Source organism: Crocodylus siamensis, chromosome 4 (assembly GCF_052110815.1).
Source record: "Crocodylus siamensis isolate JL-2025a chromosome 4, ASM5211081v1, whole genome shotgun sequence".
Lineage (NCBI taxonomy): Eukaryota > Metazoa > Chordata > Crocodylia > Crocodylidae > Crocodylus > Crocodylus siamensis.
Genome location: NC_143398.1, coordinates 247,450,611 through 247,468,587, shown reverse-complemented (window position 1 = coordinate 247,468,587; position 17,977 = coordinate 247,450,611). Strand labels below are relative to the sequence as shown.

The following is a 17,977-nucleotide window of genomic DNA, read 5'->3' as shown; positions in this document are numbered from 1 at the left end:
CACCGATGCGGGAAGGAGCAATGGGGGCTGGAAGGGGCTGGAGACTCCTCGGGCCCTCCATGGAGCTCTGGAGCCAGGTGCTCGAGCACGGCAGCCACAGCAAAGGGGTGTGAAATGCCGCGACTCACCCAGCAGCCCAGCCAGGTCGTAGGCCTTCTTCTGCTCGATGGCCTCATAGTTCAGCGCCTCAAAGAAGATGTCCAGCACCAGGAAGTTCTCTCTGTGGAGCCAGAGACACAGGGGTCAGTGCAGGCCTGGGCCCAGCATGCATCTGCCAGGCTCCTACACATGACCTCCAGAGCCCAGCACCCTCCTGCCAGCCCCGGCCTGGCATCTCCACCATCCCCGGCCAGGTCCCCCACTCCCACCAGCAGCCCCTCTCCAGCCATGGCTGACAGTGCTGGGCCGTCTCTGGATGTGGTCAGAGACTACCAGAGCTGCTCTGCAGGGCAGCTGGGGAGCACTCAGGGCCTGACCTGCTCCCTGGACGTTTAGCGCAGGGCTGCCAGCACCGGGGGGCCTACAGGGGTCCCCGGGGGTCTGCAGGGAGCAGACCCAGGGTCTGCAGAGCTGATGCTGGGTGCTGGGCATGGAGGTGGCAGAGGTGCTGGACTGGGGGGGCATGTCATGCCGTGGGGCTGGGGGTCTCACCGGATGTAGGTCTCATTGCGGTTGTACTTGCGGGCGAGGTAGCGGGCTGAGCCCTTGCTGGGGATGCGCACCATGGAGATCTCCTTGCCGTAGCGTGTCAGGTTGCAGGGTGTGGGGCAGCTGCAGAGCTCCCGCGTGTCCTCCACCACCGCGTCTGCTGGCACAGGCTGCTGTGGGCGCTGGCACCACCTGCGCCCAGCCCCTGCCCAGCCCAGCCCCCCTTCTTGCTGCCCCTGGTCCCAAGCGACTGCCCCCTCCCAGTGCCTCCAGCCTCCTCTCTACCACCCTGTCCCCACACTGCCCCTGGCACAAGCCCCTTCCCATGAGAGCCACAGCATCGACCTGTGCCCCCTCCCCTGGTGCCCCCAGCTGCCAGAGCAGGGCTGCGCCAGGAGTACTTACCCAGCGTGTGATCGGCACACTCGATGTAGACATTGGGGGAGCAGATGGACTCATTCCCTGGCAGGGGGAAGTTGGTGAGAGATGCCCACAGGGCCCAGCCCCACCAGGACACATCCTCCCTGCACTGCCCCTGCTCCAGGGCACCCAGCTGCCGGGGGCCAGGCCACGCAGGCGGCCAGGGGAGGGCACAGGGCTGGGTGCCCCTACCTGGCATGTGGACCATGCGGCAGTGGCAGCTGTGCACCACGGCCTCCTTCTCGCACTGCAGGCGGCAGGCAGCGATGCTGTAGGTCTCGTAGCCTGGCAGCGTCTGCTCCCCCGGCACGCTGGCCCGGCAGCTGCCCCATGGCTGGGGCAGGTATGTGAGCTGTGGGGCCGGAGCAGGGTCAGGGCGTCTCCTGTGCGCTGGCCCAGGCGCCCAGGTGGTGCCTACCCCGGCATGAAGCGGGGCCAGAGACACTTCCCGGACCGGCCCCCACCCCTGCCCCTGCCCCATCTCACCCGCTGCTCCTGGCATGACACGAAGGTCTGGAAGCCGGGAGAGACGCCGAAGCCGAGCTGGTGGATGTAGGGCGGCTCGTCCTGGCTGTGGATCTGCACCCGGATCCCGGCCTCGAAGGACGTCTCGTCTGCAGGGCGGGGGCAGGCCGGGAGGTTGGCATCACCCAGGAGCAGCCTGGTCAGCCCAGCACTGCCCTGGCCTTGTGCAGCCCCTCTGCCCCAGCATTGCTCCCCAGGGCCCCTGCACCTGGCTCCCCATGCCCCAGCCAGACCCCAGACCTTAGCATGGCACGTGCTGCCCCTGCCCCCGCAGCCCTGGGAGAATGGGGCTGGCAGGGTCAGGGGAGGGGGACAGGGCTCCCAGCAGCCCCCAGACCCGTGCATTCAGGATCCGGCTCCTGGAGACCAGCTGCTATAAACCCAGCAAGCCCGAGTCCCTGCCGGCCCCCACATCCCCCTGCAGCAGGCTCTGGCCCCCATGCAGCATCCCCTCCGCCCCCCCCAGGAGCCTGCTCCAGCCCTGCTCTGCCACCCCCCGGCACTGGGTCTCACTGGTTTCCCTCCAGATGGGCAGGTATTCCTCCTGCTGGATGTCCAGCATGATCTCCAGCCCGTTGCCCATGCCGCCCTGCCGGGCCACGCGTGGGTTCCTCCGGTCCCCATTGAAGGTGTAGCACTTCCCATAGCGGGTGTAGACCTGCAGGGAGATGGTGAGTTGGCACGGTTGGGGGTCATGCATGGGGCTGGGGCCATCACTGCTCCCCAAGGCCCCGGCTGCACCCCCGGTGCCTGGGATGGGTACGGGGGCAGAGGAAGGGCATGGCGCAGAGCCCCAGCCACTGCCGCAGCCTGGGCCTGTGGCAGGCAAGGCCAGGACTGTTCCTTGGTCTGGGCCCTGCCTACCTAGGACGAGAGACCAAGGAGGCCAGGCCTGGGCAGCCCTGGAGAGACAGTGGAGGGGACATGAGCAGGGTTTGCGCCGCACTGAATGGGGAAGAGAAAGTCCTCAGGATTTATTCCTGCCTGTCTCTGCCCAGACAGAGCGGGGGTCCTGGCACAGGACGAGCAGGCCGGCATGTGCAAACCAAGCCCAGGCTGTCCTGCCCCGTGTTCAAGGGGGCACTTGCGGCCCCAGACGTGGCGGAGCTGAGAGCGCAGCTGGATCCACCGGGGACCGGACACGTGTGGGAGGGAAAGGAGCGTGGGGAGAGCTGGGGCAAGGAGCGAGGGGCCCAGCCTCTGCACCAGCCCTGCCGGGACCCTCCGTGCTGGAGGAATAGGGGAAAGCCCTGTGTGGCCCCGAGGACACCCTGTTTTTTCTTTCCCCCATAATTTATTGGTGTTTTTAAGGCACTGGTCGCCCTACCCAGTGGCAGCCCCGTGGCGGTTTTAGGCTTTTAGCTTTTTTTATGCTTTTATGCTTTTAAGCTTTTAGTCTTTTAATGAACCGCCAATGACGCCAAGCGCCAGATGCCAATCAGGAACCCCTTTCCAAACTGTTTCAATTGATGTCTACACAGTGCTGGGTGCCAACGCTGGACGCCGTCGGCCGATGATGCAAATGCCCAGCCGGGACCTGCCCAGCCGGGGCGCAACACTGGACCTTCTCCAGGCCCCCACGTGGGACCTGGAGGACTTTCATCACACGGCTGCCGACCGCAGGCGACCCCGAGATCCTAGCAGCTTCGCCGCAACATAGCGGACATCAAATAGTCCCTGGGCACTCGCCCGCCAGCTCCGCTCTGCCCCCGGACACAGGCCTCCTCGTTGCCTGGGGACCTGGGCCCATGCGCACAGGGAAATGCTATGAGGCTTCCCTGGAAAGGGAGGATGCGAGACCGGCAACAACTGAGTGCTGGGGACCACTACAGACAGCAGGGACGGGAGTCACGGGCAGCGGTTGAAACCGAGTCCACGGGGGGCACGGAACAGAGCGCACCGCACGGCCCCTCCAATGGCCCCCGAGGAGCAGGCGGATGCTTCCCGGTGATGCTCTGCAAGGACATGGGAACACAGTAGGCCAAGGAAAGTGCCCCCGCAGCCCCCAGGGACCCCTGGCCAGAGCCTTCTTCAAGGTAGGATGCAGCCAGCCTGGTCAGGGCCAGGAGGAGGCTGCCCGGGAGGCCCCAGCGCCTGGGGCTGCGGACAGGGACTGCGGCAATAGACAGGCACGGGGAGCAGTGCAGCCAGAGCCCAGCAGGCGGCGGCACGGGGCTGCAGCCTGGCATGCTCTAGGGCCGCATGCACTGGGGTCTCCCTCTGCTCGTGGCAGGGGCAGGGGTCAGGAGCATCTGTGAACCGTGCTGGACACATGTCCATGGCTATGGCTCCAAGCAGGAGCCGCCAGCTGAGGTCCCGGTGGCTCGCGGGATCAGGGTGAAATATACCTCGCTGAGCCTGTCCCAGCGCTTGGTGTCAGGCAGGACTCGAGGATGGGCTGGGGTGGGCGCGGAGCCGCACGGGCAGAGCTGGCAGCACTGGGCAGTTTGCAGGCGGAGCAGCTTGGCATCCCCGGGCTGCTGAGATGGGGGCAGGGAGCACCGCGGGGTCCCACAACGAGCTCCGGGGGCTGGGGGTGCTGGGGGATGGGGATGGCCCTTGCACAGGGCCTGGTCAACACAGGTGAGGGCAGCATCCGGCTGGGCGGCCTTGGCCAGGGCACCCAGCACAGGGTCACAGGATCGGGGGAGCGCGGCCGCTGGGGAGCCCCAGCTGGACAGGTGGGAGGGCCGGAGCTGTCTGGGCAGGGCTCGGCCCCACCAATGCCAGGGAGGGGCTCCGGGGTCAGACCTGCCTGTGCCCGGCCCCGCCACCCCCTGGTAACTGCCAGGCAGAGACCCCGGCCCCAGGCCCAGACGCCAGGGGCACAGGAAGCCGTGGAGTCAGACCCACCTGCAAGTGCAGGGCTCCAGCAGCCCTCCGGCACCAATGCAAGGCAAGCTGGGGAGAGGGCTGTGCCCACCCCTGGGGCAAGACGGTGTCCTGGCCCCGGCATGCAGCGAGGCAAGGTGTGAGCCAGTGCCTGCACCCTGCCCCCACAGGTGCCCCTACCCCTCCGCCGGCACCCGGGCACCCCACGTACCACCTGCCCTGCCTGCCTCTCCCGGCATATGCCCCACAGCCCTCAGCAGCTGTGAGTGGGTCAGAGGCTTGGGGAGATCCCTGGACAGTGCCCGGCCCTGGCACCTGAGCCCATGCCTGAGCCCCCGAGGACACGTGGAGTCTCCCCTCGCCCACGTGCTGCTGAGAACGGCCCAAGCCCACGAGCCCCACGGGCTGGCGCTGACCCAGCCCCTGCCCTGGTCCCCGATGGTGCCCGGCGACTCACGGGGGCGAAGTGCTGGGGGCCGCAGGGCTGGCGGCGGAAGCGGCAGGCGAGCAGCATGTCCTCGATCTGGTGGCCCAGGCGGTGGAAGAAGCTCTCCATGGTGCGCTCTGAGGGCCGCGGCGGCAAGAAGCGTGAGTAGTTGGCCAGGCGGCCAAGCCAGCGGCGCCGGGGCTCCGGCAGCGCCTCCAGCAGCGCCGGCACCAGTGAGCGGTCAGGCCGGGCCAGGCCCAGCCACTGCCCCACGGAGTACAGGTCGGGCCGCGTGAGCCGCGGGAAGCGCACCGGGTTGTTGTTGCACAGCGTGACGGCCGGGAAGCGCCGGCGCAGGGCGTAGGCCAGGCGTGCCCGCGTGTGCACGGGGTGGCCCTGCAGGTAGCGCACGCGGTCACTGCACCAGGTGCAGAGCAGGCCCAGGCAGGCCAGGACAGCCAGGGCCCAGAGCAGGCGCCGGGCGCGGGACGGCGGCCGCCAGCTCAGGTAGCGCAGGCCGGGCAGGCGGGTGCGGCGCAGGAAGCGGGCCAGGGAGCCGCGCGGGGGCGCGGGCGAGGGCGGGGGCGAAGGCGAGGGCAGGTGCTGCCTGCCGGGGCAGCAGGCAAGGGGCAGCGGCATCGCGACAGAGGCCTGGGCTGGATGTGTCCTGCCCGCAGCTGGGGGCGGGGGGGGCTGCTCGGTCTCAGCCCCCCAGACCCAGCGCCGCGCAGGAGCTGAGCGTGGCAGGCGCCTCCCCGAGAGCTCCAGCGACAGCAGGGAAGCGGGGCCGGTACCGACGGACGCCCTCCCCCAACCACAATTCAGGAATGGAAAATTCCTCCTGGGGCTGGGCTGGGCCCTGGGCAGCCCCGAGGGTGGGGCCTGGCAGTGCCCGGCCCGGGGCAGAGACCCCGGGGCAGCTCCTGGCCCCTGCCCGCGCCTGGCGCTGTCTCTGGGAGAGCCCAGCTCAGCCCCGGATGCCGGCTCCCTGCCGCCACGTGCCCAAGAGTCCCCGACGGGGTCTATCCTGCAGCCGGTGCCCGGACGCGGAGCGAGCTGTCCGTGCCTGTCTCACCCAGTGCCTCCTGCCCCAGCGCCCACGTCGGACCCAGGCCGGGGGGAGCGGAGCCAGTGCCGCCAGGCCCGGGCTCCGTGCGGCTGGCGTGGGCGCCCGTGGTGGTGACGCGGCTGCCGTGGGGCCTTTGAAGTGCCGGGGGGCTGGGGGTGGGGCTGCGATCAGAGCACTGCGCCCCCGATCTGCTCCTCAAAGGGAGTCGCTGTCAGCGGAGCCGAGACACCCGTCATCCTTCTTCAAAGCTGCGTCGTCGTCGCCACGCGGCAGCCTCTGATCAGACGCTGCCGCAGCCCCCTGCTCCCCGCCCCCCCAGCAACGCAGGCGGGGCGGTGGGGGCCCCTTCCCTGGGGCAATGCCACAGCCACAGAGCCAGGCCAGCCTGCCACATGGTGCTGTCCAGAGAGGCCGAGCGCAGTGGCTGCCCCGTGGCCCTGGGGACGCTGGAGGGAAGCAGCCGCCAGCGCCTGGTTTGCTGCCAGGGGCTCAGACGGGCACGTCCTGCTGTCCCGGGGCCCCTCCCTTGCCAGCTGCAGCAAAGAGGCACTGACTGCAGCAGGTGCTGACGGCTCTCCGTGGCCCCCGCACCACGGGCATCCTGCCCACGGCCCCGCCTGCCCTGCTCCCTAGGGCAGGGCCTGTGTATTCCTCCCTGTGCCCCCAGGCCCCCGTCCCCTGCATGCAGCCCCCAGCTCTGCCTGCTGCCCGTGCCCTGGCCAGCTCCGCACCAATCTGCACCCCCCTGGGGCGAGGGGCAGCCCCAGCCCAGGACCAGTCAGGCCGTCGCAGCGGGGAGAAACCAACACGCAGCTTCTGGGCCAGGCTCTGCCTAGGACGGTCCGTCCCCCGAGATGCCCTGGAGCCGGCTCTCCAGCAAGCTGGGGGTGAAAGCCGGTGGACCCCGGGGCCTGCCCCAGGCTCACTGCACAGACCCCAGCTCTGCCCCCGCGATTCCTGCACAGACGCGGCCCACGGTCCCACCTGACCCCACGCGTCTGCAGTTTCCAGCTGCCGCTTGGCGCCTACCCCGATAGTGGGGGCTCAGCTGCTCCCCCCATAGCAGACCGCTGCCAGCCCCCACGGTGCCCTGTCTGCTGGCTGCACGGCCCCTTCTCTGCACCCACCTGGGCCTTGCCACCTATCTGGGGCAGCTCCCTGCCTGGGGGCTCGTGGCTGCAGGGCGCAGGAGCAGACCCTGGTCTCGTGCGTGTAAACACAGGGTCTCAGGCTCGTGACGGCCAGGCAGGTGCTGCCCTGTCCGCCCCACAGACCCCAGTCTGTAGAGACCCCCCCACAAGCCCCACACACCGCAGACAGCGGCTGGAAGTGCCATCTCTAGGTACCACTGCTCCAGTGGCAGGGCCATGGCACAGAGCAGCCAGGCAGGTCAGGGAGCTGCTCACTGACCACGGGCAGTTCAGGAAAGATGCAGGGCAGGTTGGCCACCCGCTGGGGTTGGCACTGAGTGAGGGTCAAGGGCACCCTGCCCTGGGCATCTGAACCCCTCCCCGTTACTCAAGGACCCTCAGCGGGGTCCCCTCTGCAGCAGCAGGCCCGGGCCGAGCTCCCATCCACCCCAAGCCAATGCCCGCTTAGCGTCGGAGCCGTGCTGGGGCCCGGGCCCGGCGCTGCCATCCCAGGCAGGCCAGCAGGTGGCAGCAGGTGCACGCGGATGGGCCCGTCTGTCCCAGGCACCACTGGATGCACCGGGTCCTGCTGGCTGCCCCAGCCCGGGATGGAGCCGCAGCAGGACTCTGACCTGGGACTGCGACCCCAGCCCCGGGCAGGGCCCAGCCCTGCTCCCTCAGCCTTGCACCCTGCCCTGGCAGCACGAGCCCTGGAGCAGCAACCAGGCAGGGGCTGGAGGCCTGGGACAGGGATGGGGATGGAGATGCGGGGGGCTGAGCCCTGGGATGGGAACATGGGAGCAGTGGGGCCCAGGCTTGCCAGGAGCTCATGGGCCAGGGCTATGGGCGCAGCTGGGCCGGGCACAGCGCCAGGCTCTGCAGCAGCAGCAATCCCCTGCCAGCCCCGCGGTGTCGGTGTCGGATGCGACACGGAGCTGGAGAGATAACGGGATTATCCTGGGCCCATCGATCCTGCAATTAATGACGTGGGCGCAGGCATCTTGGCTGGGACTGCAAGAGCATCCTGGGCCTGTGCCTGCCTGCCCGGGACCCCGGTGAGGATGCCGGCAAGCTGCCCCCGTGCTGGGCATCTCCCCTGTCCCGGCTGCCCTGGTGCTGCAGACCCCGCTCTGCAGAGGCTGCAGCTCCGGGCTTGCAGCCGGTCACCCGACCTGTGCTCGGGGGCGGCAGGCTGGGGCTGTGGTAACCCCCCCATTGCTGCGCCACATGTCAGGGAGTTGAACCTACCCCTTGCAGCCCAGGCTGGGGCTGTGCCTGGCTGCACCTAAAGTCCTGCTGGGACTCAGTCCTGCAGGGTCCTGGCTGCAGGCTCTTGCCCCCCACTCACACTGCCTGGGGGGGCAGGCAGGGATCTTCCCCCTGCTCAGCCTGGCCTGGCCCAGCCAGGGGGGTTTCCCCTCCCTCTGCAGCGGGGGCATGGCCTAGGCCTGGGCTCTCTCCAGTGCCCACCAAGACCCCCGTCAGCACCGTGGATGTTGGTGGCCGTGGCCCCCCGCTTTCCCAGGGGCAGGGACAATGCTGGAGGCCATGTCAGGGGCAACAGTGTCGTGCAGCTCTGAGCTTGCACAAAGGGTTGGTCTTGGACAGGTCCGATCCTTCCTTAGGCTGGATGCGACCCCGCAGCTCCCTGCCGGCCCCGCGGTGCCAGGATTTCCCAGATTTCTCTGACACTTCTGCCTCTGCCTGGACACAGAGGGGCCAGAGAGCACGGGCCCCTCGCCAGCTGGCCTGTGCCCAGCCGCGGCAGTGGCGTGCGATGGGGGTCCCGGGCCCTGCAGCCCACAGCCGCCCGCTCCACGTGGGGCTCCTGGCACCCCCTCCCGTCCCGTCCCCTGCTGTATGAGGCCTGCCCACACTGCCCTGTGCCGGGACCCACCCGGGGAACACGTGCCTCCCCCTGGGCTGCCTTGGCCCCTCCGGCACCTGGACTGTGACGTGTGACCCCTGCGCTCACCCCAGCCAGCGGCCGGACACCCCAGTGGAATAGGGGGAGTCCCCCCGGCCACGCACCCATGGCAGTGGATCAGGCACATGGGCCCCGTGGCCGTGCACCATGCCGACGCGTGGCAGGGGCACTGTGAGCGTGCCGGCTGGGCGGCACAGGGAGATGGATGAGGGCGCCGGAGGCCGCCGGCCCGATACCATCAGGCCTTTCACACTCAGGCAGCTTCCTATTAGTTTTCTCTAAGCAGCGGATGAGCTTCCCGGGTGGAGGGAAATGTCATTTCTCCGTGCGCCGCGGCTAATGGGTTGACTCAGAGCTGCCGGGCGGCTGCTGCGGCGGCGATCGATCGGGCTGGCGAGGGGAGGGCAGGACCCTGTGCTGCTGGGCGGGGGCAGGGGGAGGTGGAGCTCCACGGGCAGGGGTCTCCGGACCCTACTCCAGCTCTGGCCAGGGTGGGAATGGGGGGGAGGTCCCCACAGGGCCCCAAGCACTGGTAGGATGGAGATGGAGGGGAGGGTGTGCGGTCCCTGACGTGCTACCCCCAGGACGGCTCCAGCCCATGTGCCCCTCGGGCAGGGGGCACATGGCTGCATGGTGCCCTGGGAGCCGGCCGCCTGCGACGCCCGTGCAGCTGAGCCCCCGCTCTCCGCCGCCAGGCACGGAGCACAGCTGTAAGAGCCGGCTGCCGAGAGCACGGAGCCGTCCTGGAGGGCTCGGGCTTTCCAGCACGCCAAACCCGATTAGGCAGAGGCGCGCCGGGGGACGGGAGCAGGAGGTGATGCAGAGGCTGCTGCACCGCCAGAAACACCGTCTCCTCAGCCACTGAGCCGGAACCGGGCCTGTCCGCACCGCTGCCTGACCCCGCGCCCCTTGCGACGGCCCGTCCCAGGGGCAGGCCGCAGGGCGCCATGGCACACGCACGGCCCCTCGGCCCCACGCCAGCCCCCGGGGTGGCGCCAGGGAGGGGGGCCGCGGGATTCCCTTGCCGGAGCCGCCCAGCGCTGCCGGGATCCCTGTGCCGCCTGCGCACGCCCGTGCGGGGAGACCCCCATTAGGCGAGGTAATTTCTCGACACGATTCCTCATTTCCCTGCGCTCTGCTGTGGAGACACTTTGACCTTGACAGAAATAGCTCCTCGCGCCGCGCCAGACAGAGCTGAGCACAGCCGAGCAGCGTCGAGCCGAGCACAGCCGGCAGCTCCCCGGCACCGGCCCCAGCACCGGGAGCCCTGCTCAGCACCCGGGCCCCGGGCCCCACCTGCCCCAGCCCCGAGCCCGGGGACGGCAACGTGGCAACGTCAGCAAGGCCGTGGGCTCGCTTGTGCCCAGCCGGACCCCCGTGCTGGGGTGGGGGGCTCAGCCCAGCCCATCCTGGGCCAGTCCCACAAATGCCACCCCCCCATTTGCTCTCCCAGCCCCAGATAGGGACACGGGGCCTGGTGCTCGCTCGCCTCCAGCCCTTCCCGGTGCAGGGGTGGTGCTGAGCTGCCAGGACCAGCCGCCCCAACCTGCCCATCTCCCGGGCTGCAGCCGGACCCTGGGAGGGCAGCGTCCCCCTCCAGCCAGGCCCGATGCTCCCCAGACCGCGGCTCCCGCGCCCGCCCGCCACCCCGCGCGGCTCCGGCACTCCCCAGCTCCTGCCGAGCAGGTTAGTTCTGCCCCATTAAACCTCTCTCGGGCCCACGGCGACAGCTGCTGCGGCGGCAGGGACGAGGCCTGGAGCCGGGGCCAGTCGCTGTGAGCAGAACCGGCAGCTAGGGGGTCGGGGTGAGGACAGCCCCGGCCCTGGGGCAGGTGGAGCCTCTCCACCCACGGCCGGGCCCTGCCCGGGGTCCACACTGCCCCTCTGCCTCCCGCCGGGCGCTCGAGGCAGGGCCACGTGCCCGGACCCGGCTCAGCCGGAGACGCGGCACAGACGAGCGGTCCCCACAACGACAGGCGGCGCGGGCTGGTGCCGGGGCCGTGGCACAGCTGTGCGTGCGTGGCCGCGGGCTGCCGGCGACACGGAGATGAGGGGCTGCACCGGGGGCACACGGTGCTGGGCGGGGCGCGGAAATGGGGAGCCGCACCGGCTAAGTGGGAGGCTGGAGCCGGAGTCACGCAGGCGCCCGTTGCCAGGGGAGACGGCCCCGGGGGCCAGGCAGGAGCAGGCGCCGACGCTTGTGGACGAGGCTCGGGCACGGCCAGCCCCACGACCGCCCCCCCAAGCCCCCCACTCCCGAGCTGCAGCCCCGACACCCCAGCCCTGGGCTGCGGCCCCCGGGCACCCCTGGCAGCCCCGCGGGTCCCGAGTGCGGCTGCTGACACGCTGCGCCTCGGTGCCCCGCGCGAGCCGCAGAGCTGACGCCAGCACTGCCGCTGCTCGGGATATTAGATCCGTTTGGATTCAGCAATTTCAACTCATTTCAAGCCGGATTCTGCAGCAATTTTCTGAGCCAGTGGAAAGCTCCTGCTGATAACGCCCCCCTCCCGCCGGCCCCGATAGCCCTGCTATCAGCCCAGGCCCCAGCTTAGCCTCCCGGCTCCAGCCTGATCCCTGCCTGGGGCACGGCACTTGCCTCCCTCGGCCACTTACGGCCATTGCCGAGACAGAGCAGCCCAACCGAGGGGAGCAGGGGCCAGAAACAGGCGTCAGGCCGGTGCTGCAGGGAGCCGGCTCCTGCCGTGCACCCGGGGCCTGGTCCAGGCAGCCCCAGCACCGGGGCCCAGCTGAGGGAGCAGTTGGGGTTCCCTGAGGCTCATCCGCTTGGACCCCGGCTGTAGCGACCAGCCCTGGGATGGGGACCTCTGGCTGCAGGACAGCCTGGATCTGCGGGACCCCGGGAGGAGGGGGCCAGGTAGGAAGAGCTCATGTCCTCCCTGGCCTGGCTGCAGGGGCTGAGGCAGGGAGACGGGTGGACGAGTAGGTTGTGGGCATGTCCTGGGGGTGTGTGACCCCATGCTGACCCACCTGTCTGCTCACTGCTCCGTGCACCAGCCTGTGCCGTGGGGTGGCCAGATGCATGTGCTCCGGCTGGCGTGACCCCCCGCCCTGACAGCTTTGCCGTGGCACATGCCAGGCTGGGCCGGGCAGCGTCACCGGTGACTACAGGAGGCAAAGCTCACCTGAGCGAGCTGAGACGTGGGCACCAGCACGGTGAGCGCAATCAGGGACCTTGAGAGCCCAGCACGGCCCCAGCCAGCCCCGCTGCCGAATGCCCCAGCCTGGCGCCGCCAGGGCTCAGTGCTGCCGGGGGCCGGACACCAGCCATGCTCCGCTGACACCCGCATTGGCACCTGCACCCAAGCCCCGGCCCGTGTCTTGGCTCCCCTGGCAGAGGCCATCCCTGCCCGCGTGGCGTTGCGGGGGGGGAGATGCCCCAGTGCTGGGGGATGCCCGGTCCTGCTGCGAGCGCAGGTGATCCCTGCTCCAGGGTCCCTCCCCGCTGTGACGGTGCGGCCCGACAGGTGTCACCCAGGGTTGCCCCGGGCTGGACAGGAGCCTGGGCCGTGGCACTCCCCGGGCTCTACTCGGGCACCGGGCGGGCCGCACAGGGCAGGTGTGCAAGCAGGCGCGGGGAGGGCTCTGCGCCCGTCCCCAAAGGGTTAACAGGCAATTTCCTCTGCTGACAGCTGGCGAAGGCGGCTGCTATCGGCGCGGGAAGGAGAGGGGAGCAGGCGAGATAAAAAGGCAGCAGCGCTGGCACCGCCTGCTTAATCCCGGCGTTTAATCTGCTGGGGCAGCGCAGGCAGCCTTATCTCGCCGTCCTTCTGCTGCTCCATCTCATTACCGCTCTGCCGCCGCGCCGCTACCCAACCGCTCCGCCGCGCGCCCGCCACCAGCCCCCGGGAGCCGCGCGCCTGTGCCAGGCCCCACGCGCCAACACCGCACGCCAGTGCACGGGCACCCCGCGGCCTGCACGCGCACATATGCGTGCACACATGTGCACACCAACTCATGGACACCCCACAGCCTGACTGGACCTGGTGCGCACATGCATGCACACACGTGCAGACATGCATGCACACACCTCACAGTCTGCCTGGGCCTGCAGGCAGAGGCATGTATGTTTGCACACGCATACTGACATACAGACACCGCACTGCCTACTGAGGCCTGGCCCCTGCAGACATGTATTCACATGTGGACAGTGATACACAGATACCCCACAGCCTACCTGGGCACAGCACATGTGTGCACATGCATGGGCATAGACACAGAGGACACCCCAGGGCTTGCTGAGGGGTGTGCACGCCTGCACCCTCACACGCACACGCTGCTCCTTCTCACACATGCATGTGGCCCCCCGGGAGTGTGTGTCTCATATGACACATGGAGCTGTCTCACACGCTGCTGCTCACACACAGTCTGCCGACGGCTCTCCCCAGCACACACGCCACCCCCTCCCCAGCTGCCAGTGTCTAGCGCGCCCCCGCCCACGGTCACACATGCTCCCCCGCGTGTCTCCCACACGCCTGGCCCATCCTGCATCACACGGAGCTGGGCCTGCGGGCTCCCAGGAGCCCCACGCCCATGCAGGCCCTTGCTGGCAGTGCCTGGAGCCAGCTCCCACCCTCGGGGTGTCCCTGGCACTAGTCCAAAGTGGTCTTGCTCTCCCTGCCCACAGCACCAGGCTCTTGAGGCGCTGGAGGCTCCTGGGTGGCCACCCCACCAGCCTCAGTTTGGGGGACAGGAAGGCTGGGCCGGCTCGGACGTGCATGTCTCCCCCAGACGTGGTATTCATCTGCAAACCCGCAGCAGTGCCACGGTGCAGAGGAGGTGCCGCAGCAGCGCCGGGCTGTCATGGGGGTTATCCTGCCGCCACGGATGGGCTTGGGCTGATAAGATTTATTGTCACTGGAGGAGATGCTGCTAGCGCCTCACGGCCGCTGCCTCTCCAGTGACGAGCCACGGGAAGCCTCTGCTCTCTGTGCCGGGCGGCAGGGGGCCAACCCCCACGATGCTGGGGAGGCCTCGGGCTGGGCCCCAAGGGCTGGGAGCCAGGATGCCTGGGGTCCCTGCCCGGGGCCATGGCACAGCTAGACACCCCCCTGCTCTCCAGCTGCCAGGATGCCTGGGGTCCGTGCCCAGGGCTGCGGCAGGCTGTCCGGGTACTGGACCCCTCTCTGCAGTCACACAGGGGTCTCCCCTGTGACAACCCCCCACCCCCCGCCAGGACGAACAAGCCCTAGCAGGGACACTGCGCCCGGCCCCAGGCAGGGGCTGCAAAGCGCCAGCTCTCCACTCTCACCCAGTTGGGAGCGAGGGGCACCAGTGGCATCCCACGCTTTGCCTGCCTCGGGCCTGTGCTGCCCCTGGGTGCCTGCCCCTGCGCTAGGGGATGGGGCTCTGTGCACACACAGTCAGGGAGCCGGGGAAGACCTCCAGCCCTGCGGCTCCTTCTCTCCCAGCCGGCCCCCACCAGCACGGACCGGACCCAGACCCGGCCCTCCAGGCCTGCAGCCACTGCTCAGGGCAGAGGCCAGTCCCTGGGGTCTCTGCCCAGGGCCGGGGGGTGTTGGCGGGGCTGGGCTGGGCTGGGAGGCGCTGAGCTGGCAGGGGTGGGCAGCGGAGCGTGGGGCACAGCAGCCACGAGCGCGCCGGGGCCGCGGGGCCCATCTGCACGGGCAGGGATGTGCTGACGGCGCGCTGGCAGCCGGCTCCTGTCACAGCTCGGCGGCTTCGCACAGCGCCCGTGGGGCAGGGGGGCTGGGCCGGCAGCCGCACGCAGGGACGGGTGGGGGGCCGCTCCCACGGCGCCCAGGATGGAGTGGGGGCCTCCACTCCTCTCCCAGGCTCCAGCCGCTTCAGCCCCGCTGCCCGCCAGGGCTGGGAACCTGGAGCGGGGCTGGCCCTTGTCCGGGTTTAAGGGGCCAAACCCAGGCCAGCACCCCTGGGCCAGCGGCAGCATGAGCAGGCTGGGCTCTGGCACCAGCTGCCTGCCTGCCCCCCCCCGGCTCTGTGCCTCACGCTGGTCCCTGGCGCCGTGCCCGGCTCTGCCCGTGCACGGCTCTGCCACGTCCCTGACGTGAACTGGGCTCCAGCCCGTGGGAGGCAAGGGATGGAGCTGCCCAGCTGCTCCCATGACAGCCCCCAGCGCAGGCGGGGATGGGGGAGCCATGGCCGGCAGTGTGGGAGGGCACCGGGCACCTCTGACAGCCACTTTGCACCACGGCAGCGCCGGGCCTCAGCAACCCCCACAACCTTTGGGGTTATGCACGGCTAATGGATCTGCGCCAAAGCAGTGCCTGGAGCCCCCTCCCCAGCACCGGCATCACGGAGCCAGCACGAACGCGTCCCCCTACAACCTGGGGCCCAGCAGCCACAGAGGGCTCGCCAGGACACAGCCCACGCACACTGACACTCGCACAGGCACAGCCTGGCCTGGGGGGCACAGTGTGAGGGACAAGGCTGGAGCAAGGTAGCCCCAGACCTGCATCCAGCCCAGGCCGCCTGCTTTATGCCCAGCCTGGCAAGCCCCAGACATGGCTTAGCTGGGCCCTGCGCCCCGGGACGCCAGTGAGAGGACACACGGGGATGCCCGATGCTCTGGGACCAGTGTCGCGTGGGTGGCAGCTCTGGGCCCCCACCTCTGCGGGCGCTGGCAGGGCCCAGGCAGGCACAGGAGGAGGCAGTGGATCACGAGCAGAGATTCTGATCTGCAAACGCCGCTATTGAATCATCCTCCTTGGACAATATTTGCCCAGTGCCGGAGATGAAGTGGCGCGAGCGAGCAATATGGGCCTGGCTCTCTGCCTGTGCTGCTGGGTGGCTGAGGAACTGGGGCCGAGGCACAACTGAGCCCTGCGTGAACCCTGCAAGCAGAAATTATCCTGTGCACGTGGCCGCCCAGATGCTTCGTGGCCTTGGTAGAGGCTCGCGAGGTGCTCACGCCCAGCACCTGAGAACGAGGCAGGTCCCCGCGAAACGGCAGCACCCGGCGGGTTCGGGGCTTGCAGTGGGACTGAGACCCACGTGCTCCTGGGACACAAAGCGCCCAGCGGACACATACGCACATGCACATACCGACATGTATGCACACACGGTGACCAGAGCTGCCCAAGTCCCTGGGCCGTTTTACTCAGCATGTGCAAAGCACACAGCAAATGGGTCCCTGGCGGTCAGAGCTGCCTGCGGTCCCCCCCCGCCAACCCTCGGCAGCTCCTCGGCGGACGGCCAGGCCAGAGCTGAGATACGGCTCCTGCCGGAGCAGCCGGGCGCACGGCGTTATCAGCCCAGGGAGTTAATTAAGGTCATGTCAGGCGATAAGGGAACAGGATGTCGGAGGCGCGCGGGTGCGCGGGGGGGCCGCCACACAAAAACTCCCTTTGAAGAGCGGCTCCCAGAGATCTGGTGCCGCAGACACAGATGGAGATGGGGTTGGGCCCAGGGGGCCACAGGACATAGGCACCACTGCGCCTGGGAGCCCCGGGACTCCCAGCGCTCCTGGCCAGCCCCGGGCCCAGCCCCGGGCCCAGCCCCAACCCAGTTATCCCACATGGCCACGTGCCAGGGGTTGCACAGGGAGGAGCCAGGCAGCCCCTGCTGCTGGGGAGGGGCACGTGTGTGTACACACCTGTCAGCATGCACACACATGTGCCTGCACCCCTGCACACAGGGCACATGCGCAATTTGAGGCCCAGGGCCTGGTGCACCCGGGAGCCTCCACGAGCCCAGCAAGAGGAGCTGGGCCTGCACCCCTGGGGCCTCGAGAGTCGCCAACTGCGCACCGTGGCCTCCAGTTGGGGACGTGGTCCCGTCCTGTGCCCTGAGCCTTGCTGGAGTCAGCAGCTGCCCAGAGGCAGCTGGGGCCCGAGCCCGAGCCCAGGCTGGGGCAGTGCATGCAGGCACGAGGGAGCCAGGGGGAGCCCTCCCCTCCCCTCCCCTCCCCTCCCCTCCCCCTGCCCGCAGCTGCCGGCTGTTCCTGGAGGGCGATTCTGCGCCGTCAGCAGCTCTGCGCCCAGCGCAGCTGCTCCCAGGGGCTGCATTGTCCCATCCCAGCCACTGAAGCAGCAAAGACAGATGCAGCTGCAGCCCCTCCTGCTCCTCGCCTCCCCCCTCTGGGCCTGGGCCTGCCGCAGGAGCCCAAGGAGAAGCCTTGGCTGTGGGGAAGGAGAGAGAGGCACTGGCAGGGCTGGGGCAGCGGGCTGCACTGCCCCTGCCCATGCTGCCATCAGCCCCTCTCCTGCCTGCAGCGGGGGGCCACCCCACAGGCTGGGGGGGGCTGGCCCTCGTGGCTGGTCGCTCTCTCTGCAGCGCTGTCCGGCCCCGCACGACAAATGCCAAGCGCCTGCCTGGCCGCACGCGCGTCTCCAGCCCATTGCTCAGAGCTGTCTCTGCTCCTGCCCGGGGCTGGCGCTGACACCCTGCTGCTGCCAGGAGCCACCTCAGCTCTGGGGGGCAGGAACAGCCCCTGCCCTGGGGCCTGGCGGGCGCGGGCCTGGGGGTCCTGCCGCAGCGGCGCTATCAGGACCCTGCCGGTCACCAGAGGCTTCCTGGGCTGGGCTGCGGGTCGGGAGTGAGGGGCGCCGGCAGGATGGAGGGGGCTGCAGGCCCAGGCACCCGAACACTGGCAGAGCGGGAAGGGGAGGACGGTGCTGAGCCCTGGGCCCTCCCCAGAGACGCCGGCTTTGCCCGGGGCAGCTCTCGCTGGTCACCTGCCCGCCACCCCATCCCCGTGCTGGCACGCGGCTGCTCCTCCCCTCCGCCAGCCCCAAGGGCTCGGGCTAATTGGGCCTGATGACAGGGCCACGGCGCTGATTGCATCTCCCTGAACAGCGTGCGGGTCCCAATCAGCGCTGCGGCCCCCGGCGAGGTGGGCGCCGGGAATTAGACTGCTAACGAGCTGCGGCCTGGAGGGCCCGTGGCTGGCGATTAATCAGGGGCCTGGTGCAGGCAGGGCTCTCCTCCCCCACCCGCAGGGGGGCCAGGCCTGCCAGTCCCGCTCCCCCCGCCTGGCCTTGGGGAGCCAGCACCGAGGG

The 17,977-nt window shown here is 69.5% G+C and overlaps 2 protein-coding genes across 3 annotated transcripts in view; both read right to left on the bottom strand.

Moving 5' to 3' along the window:
* The window catches only part of ASIC4 (acid sensing ion channel subunit family member 4), a 79,287-nt gene that overhangs the window by 10,611 nt on the left and 50,699 nt on the right, over positions 1 to 17,977 (bottom strand). For both annotated transcript variants that reach the window (XM_090046222.1, XM_090046223.1), the window contains exons 2-7: positions 2,107 to 2,251; positions 1,555 to 1,682; positions 1,261 to 1,420; positions 1,054 to 1,110; positions 652 to 805; positions 129 to 220 (exon numbers count right to left, since the gene is read on the bottom strand). In XM_090046222.1, coding sequence (XP_089902348.1) covers positions 129 to 220; positions 652 to 805; positions 1,054 to 1,110; positions 1,261 to 1,420; positions 1,555 to 1,682; positions 2,107 to 2,251 — 736 coding nt within the window. The remainder of the gene's footprint in view (positions 1 to 128; positions 221 to 651; positions 806 to 1,053; positions 1,111 to 1,260; positions 1,421 to 1,554; positions 1,683 to 2,106; positions 2,252 to 17,977) is intronic.
* LOC149867821 (acid-sensing ion channel 2-like) lies at positions 3,702 to 6,419 on the bottom strand. The gene has a single exon (XM_090046224.1). It carries the CDS (start codon positions 5,489 to 5,491, stop codon positions 4,697 to 4,699), a length of 795 nt encoding a protein of 264 aa, XP_089902350.1. The 5' UTR covers positions 5,492 to 6,419; the 3' UTR covers positions 3,702 to 4,696.

What these genes read in the sequence shown, in the direction of transcription:
- LOC149867821 (XM_090046224.1), bottom strand. Translation starts at nt 5,491, where the DNA reads ATGCCGCTGCCCCTTGCCTGCTGCCCCGGCAGGCAGCACCTGCCCTCG.